This window comes from Panicum virgatum, chromosome 3N, assembly GCF_016808335.1.
Source record: "Panicum virgatum strain AP13 chromosome 3N, P.virgatum_v5, whole genome shotgun sequence".
In the NCBI taxonomy this organism is placed as follows: Eukaryota; Viridiplantae; Streptophyta; class Magnoliopsida; order Poales; family Poaceae; genus Panicum; species Panicum virgatum.
Genome location: NC_053147.1, coordinates 52,782,830 through 52,788,744, shown reverse-complemented (window position 1 = coordinate 52,788,744; position 5,915 = coordinate 52,782,830). Strand labels below are relative to the sequence as shown.

Below are 5,915 nucleotides of genomic sequence, written 5' to 3'. Positions count from 1 at the left end.
TGCTCTGTGCCATTAGGTGATGATGCCAGTAAACCTATCACCGCGGGTTCGTAATACGAACAGACGGTGATAGACTATCACCACCAGTTTGGTTCAAACCGGCAGTGATGGGCCATTTGCAATGACCATATCTGTAGTAGTGTAGGTTACCTGGCGTTTATGTAAGAATTTTGACACATGGTTTCCATTGATAGAATTGAATAGACAACCATTTCTATCGCAAAGACAAAGAATCTTAATTGTGTAAACAAAACTAAGAAATTTGATGGAAAGTGCCGAAATTTTGGCTAAAATGGAAATTGTTACACACGCTAAACTCAGTTATTACTAACAAAAATGGAAGCCTTATGCATTGAAAAACCTCATCCACAGTAAGAGGTAAAAACCTGAAATAAATTTCCTGAGTACAAAAGTATCCTACATTTCCTTGTGGTCATTCATATGTGCCTTATGGTATGATACCTTTGTCATAGTATTTTTTTCATGTGTATTATAGTTTTGTCAGACGTCACAATGTCAGAAATTTGTTGATAACCTATCTGTTTTTATCTACAAAAGCGCACACTAAACATATATTCACTTACATGATCAAAATGAGGCAAGGAGAACAATAATCATTATACCATCATAAAGAGCCTTTAGGAAACATTGCAACTAGCACTCCGAGACATTGCTACTAGCATTGGGAGACCCTTACCTTGTTAAACCCAGGCCCTGGAAACACATGACCTGGATTAGGTTGAATGTTATGCTCAATTTTCCAATATCTTAGTATCATTTACATTGCAAAACGAAATACAAACGATTGTACTTATACTTATTACCAAAAACAAGCTACAAAGGGACATTCTATTTTGTACTACAGGTACTAATATCTAGTTAATACTATTATGTTTAAGACAGGTGGCAGTCCGAACTGTACTTACTTTACAATCTTACTAGAGTCCCTCCGTTATATATATGTACACACACAATGGTTTTTTTTACTAAATAAATGAAGTGTTGGAAATTTTCAGCACGCTGAAAGAGATAGAACACAAAAAATGAACAATAAACCATGTGTGGCCAAATTAAAAGCGGGCACGGGGGGATTACGTACGTACGTGCCTGATCAATCAAGCTTTTGCTCCCCATTTATGTCATCCGTGAAGGACACGTATGTAAACAGCATACATATCATGATGTATGTGTCTGCAAAAGGAGATCAAATTTCAGTGGTCCAGATCCCATGGCGATCAGCTTTAAGAGTGCCATTTGATTGAAGCCGTTCTTTGCAACCTCAAGGCCCATTTTAAATCAACCACTTTAGTTTGCCTCTAACAAGGGATAAAACACACTACACTGCCTTCTCATGTTCATCAGAGGCTACTGTGAAACAACTTGGCAAGACATACCATTTTTTATTCTTGGACAAATTTTTAAACATGCTATTTCGAACACTGCTAGGACTAAGTTACCACTTTGGCCACACTATCTCACTATGTGTGGCTGCAATCCACACCTACGTTGTATGTATTATGTAAGAATCGTTCTCTTTCATAAATTTGCTTTTCACTTGTACTGTCTTGAGAGTAATTGAACATTTTATACAAAATCATGTTTTTAGGAAAAAAATGGTTAAGCTAAAAACGTTTAAGTAGACACATTTTTGGTTGACCTAAATTTAGAATGGGAGGAAATTGATTATTTCATTTGCATGTCATTGTAAGTAAGTAGCATAAAGTATTTTTAAAAGACATAAATTAGAAGCACACTGAATTGATCCTTAATATGTTAAGAATGCCTACAAAAGCCATTCTTAGTGTTCTAATCATTGAGTTGATTGGAAACCAAGCAATATATAAAAAGTAAAGCTGGTAGAAAGCTATATATCCCCACTAAGCGTATAGATGTGAGGAAAGGAGAATTAAAAGAAGCGAAGACGACATTCCAAAATTTGTACATGCTGACACATGCAAATTTACTGTAGTTGAATCACAGTTATAAATGAAGTGCAAACATACATATATTACAACATGATGCTTTTATTCAAATGAAACAAAACAAAACAAACAAGAGTCATTGAACATATTATGCACATAGTAAAATCATACATAAACTTTTAATTCGGGGAAAATTTTAACCTAGTCATAGTTAGAACCAATTTTTTCATCTTTATATAATATTTCCATATCAAATAATATTCATAATTATTAGAAATAGGATATTACTCAGGATTAAAGTCATAAACAAATTAAGCAAAGCTGTCTCTAGAGTCCAATATTTGGGAAGATCTCATATGATTTGCTCTTGTGTGGCGACTCTTACGGTCTTAGCACTCAAAAGAGAGTCCAAAGCAAGTTGGAGAGATCCCCCAGGCAGTACAAAACAATTTGGAGTGTCCAACTCTCGCACTGGCCCATGCATTATTGAATAAAGCATGCAATAAAGGCTCCTGCTTTTTGGAACGGAAGAATTATTTCAATTAATATGTAGCAATTTATGTACCCTTTTTTTACATGGCCAGAAACATGTCCTATAAAGCTATCGAAAAAGAACTTTTGCATAATTCCAAGTTTGTTTTTCTGCATATGGTTTTGGGGAGCCTGCACACATACACGATGCCACACAACTGAACACCAAGGCATGTGTGCCACCTTGTGCCTATATAAAGACCCCAACAGCCTGCCTATCATTGCAAGAGTTTCAGCCAACACAGAGAACTCCTCCTCAGAACTCTCCCTTCCCTGCTACAGGGGCCAGGGTTAGAGAGGAAGAGAAGTAGTTCCAAAGGCCAAACAAACAACAAGCTCATCATCACCTCAATCCAGCAACTGTTCATTCAGTTGTATAGCTTGTGTTGGGAAGCTCTTGTAGCTATATTATTTGTAGTTCCTTTGTATCGCAATGGCAGGCCTATCTCTGCAACACCCCTGGGCATTCGCCTTCGGTCTCCTAGGTATATATTACCCTTTCGCAAAACAAGATCCGCAAGCCCACGATAGTCGTCGCACACATATATATTCATCTTCTCAATTCTGTTCTACTCATTTGCACTTTACAAATTGCTATAATTGTGTTTTCAGCAACATCTTATCTTTCGTAGTTGCTAGTGCGTGATTTGCACTTATTAGTGGGATCTGCACTTCGGTGATCATTAGATCAGTACTTGTAGTGGACCTTGTGCTAGCTTCCAAACATTTTCCAAAAATGAGACGTCTCCTGTGGTCATAATCATCTAATTTGTTGCACGAGATTAAGTATGAATACATCAATGATCACTATCTTTAATCACCTCCGGCACGCTAGCTGCTTGATCGATGTTTTGCTATACATTTACTACTTGCCGAAAGTAGTACATGCTACTGTAGGATTGGTGACGTCACAGGGCACCATAACACAAAGAGCTCTCGTCTAGCGAAAAAAAACAAACAATAAAGCCTCGCCTATCTTAGCTCCCAAAAGAAGGCAAAAATAGACCAGAGATGTAACGTCTCAGCTTATCACAACTTATCCCAGCTTTGGGCCTTTGCCAACTTTTGCAAACTGCTGATCTTGGCGCCCTTTTTTTTTCTTCTTTGCAGGCAACATCATCTCCTTCACGACCTTCCTGGCCCCAATGTAAGTGACTGACTAAATTCGCATTTCTTATATAACTTCACTGAACACTGCTATTCATTTGAAACTCATTATTCAAATTAAACTAAATGTATTTGCATTCTTTGAATTCGTAAAATCAGCCCGACATTCTACCGCATCTACAAGAGCAAGTCGACCGAGGGTTTCCAGTCGGTTCCCTATGTGGTGGCGCTGTTCAGCGCGATGCTGTGGATCTTCTACGCGCTGATCAAGTCCAACGAGTTCCTCCTCATCACCATCAACGCAGCCGGCATTGTTATTGAGAGTATCTACATAGTCATGTACTTCGTCTACGCAGACAAGAAAGCTAAGTGGTTCACTGCCAAGATCATGCTTGGCCTCAACGTCGGCTTCTTCGGGTCCATCCTCCTCGTTACCCTGCTCCTCTTCAAGGGCGACAAGCGCATCGTCACCCTCGGATGGATCTGCGTCGCCTTCTCCGTCAGCGTCTTCGTCGCGCCGCTCAGCATCATCGTGAGTCGATTTGTGTACCACCCTATATTACTGTACCCTAGCTATACTTTTGACACCCTACTAGCTAGCTCGTGCTGATGGCCATTGCGCATGCGTTTGTGCTCGAGCAGAAGCGTGTGATTCAGACGAGGAGCGTGGAGTACATGCCCTTCTCCCTCTCGCTCTCGCTCACCCTCAGCGCCGTCGTCTGGTTCCTCTACGGCCTCCTCATCAAGGACAAATACGTCGCGGTAACTAGCTAGCTGCTCGATCCTCACGAGATTTTCTTAGTAGTTGAATTTATTTGGTGAAGTGATCATCACGAGATGCATCAAGTTACTGATGACGATACTGATCGAGGAAAAAACTGGTGATCCCTCTGCAGCTCCCGAACGTCCTCGGGTTCAGCTTCGGCGTGGTCCAGATGATCCTGTACGTGGTCTACATGAACAAGACGCCGGTGGTCGCCGAGGGCAAGGACGCCGCCGGCAAGCTGCCGACGACGGCGGCCGCGGACGAGCACGTCCTCGTCAACATCGCCAAGCTCAGCCCCGCCCTCCCGGAGAAGAGCTCCGAGGTGCACCCCGTGTTCGAGATGGGGGCTCCCAGGCGCTGCGCCACCGAGGCGGCCAAGGCGGCGGCGAACCGCGACGTGGTCGACGTCTTCGTCAGCCGCCACAGCCCGGCCGTCGGGGTGGCCTAGACGCACACCGACGCTTTGATTAATATTCGCACGACTTGGAACTGATGGTCCTCATGAGCAGCGACGGCGAGTGGTTTAAGTATACTAATTAATTACCAGTAATTAACTGCTCATGAAAGCTAGGTAATGGAGAAGAGAGATGAGAGAGCCATGGAGATGGGATGATTTATATATATACATGTATATGCATGGGGTGTATGTAGTGTTCGTCCTGTTCTGCTATTGTTGTGTTTATTTTCCGTACGTCGATCTATTATTTCTTTGTACGTGTAACGTGGAAATCTAATTAATAAACTGTATAATCGATATCTCACTGCTGTTAGCTACTAGTAGAATGGCTCTAAATATCTGTTAGACTGCTGTTAGTCTGTGATGGTGTCTGAATGATCTGCGTGATGACGTGTGCATGCACATACCACAGCGAGAAAAGAAAACTGCATGGCTCGTGCATGTATATATATGCGTCATACATGGACAGGTGTTTCATGTGTGCTCAAATCACGTCCACGCGTGTTCTGATGTAAATTGTTGTCATTATTGCATATATTGCGGCCCTTTATGCAAAGTGATGTGGTGCCGTGTCCGTGTTGTGTGTGTAGTAGGTTCACTTGCTTGCTTTTTCTTTAGTTAAAATCGGATGTTTGATTATAATGTTACTTGATATTATTAAATGAATCGAGTGCGTTAATAAGGTTGTACAAATCTATGTGCAGTGACACACAAAAGAAGAGTCCTTTATTAAAAGGAAAAAGTCTATATCACCCCCTCACCTATGGGGGTGGACTACATAACCCCTTACCTATGAAACGGTTTATATCACCCCAGTTTTCCGAAACCGGTCAAATTACCTCTAAAGCAGTTTCGAAAAATCATAGTAAATCACAAAAAAATCGTAAAATGAAAAATCCAATTGTGTTGGACTCCAAATAAGTAGATCTACACAGTAAACATATAATATGATATGCTTTAGTACATTTATTTTACGGCTATGAAGAAAAGCATAGATCTAAAGCTACAGCAAAAAATATACTAAAGTATATCATATTATTTGTTCACTGTGTAGATCTACTCATTTGGAGTCTAACACAATTGGATTGTCCATTTTATGATTTTTCTATGATTTACTATAATTTTTCAAAAC

The 5,915-nt window shown here is 40.6% G+C and overlaps 1 protein-coding gene across 1 annotated transcript; it reads left to right on the top strand.

Annotated features, from left to right (window-relative positions):
* Nucleotides 1–2,664: 2,664 nt before the first annotated feature.
* Nucleotides 2,665–5,087, top strand: LOC120666160 (bidirectional sugar transporter SWEET13-like). Its single transcript, XM_039945947.1, has 5 exons — nucleotides 2,665–2,938; nucleotides 3,564–3,600; nucleotides 3,720–4,092; nucleotides 4,203–4,322; nucleotides 4,457–5,087. Exons 1-5 carry the CDS (start codon nucleotides 2,887–2,889, stop codon nucleotides 4,772–4,774), a joined length of 900 nt encoding a protein of 299 aa, XP_039801881.1. The 5' UTR covers nucleotides 2,665–2,886; the 3' UTR covers nucleotides 4,775–5,087.
* Nucleotides 5,088–5,915: the final 828 nt, after the last annotated feature.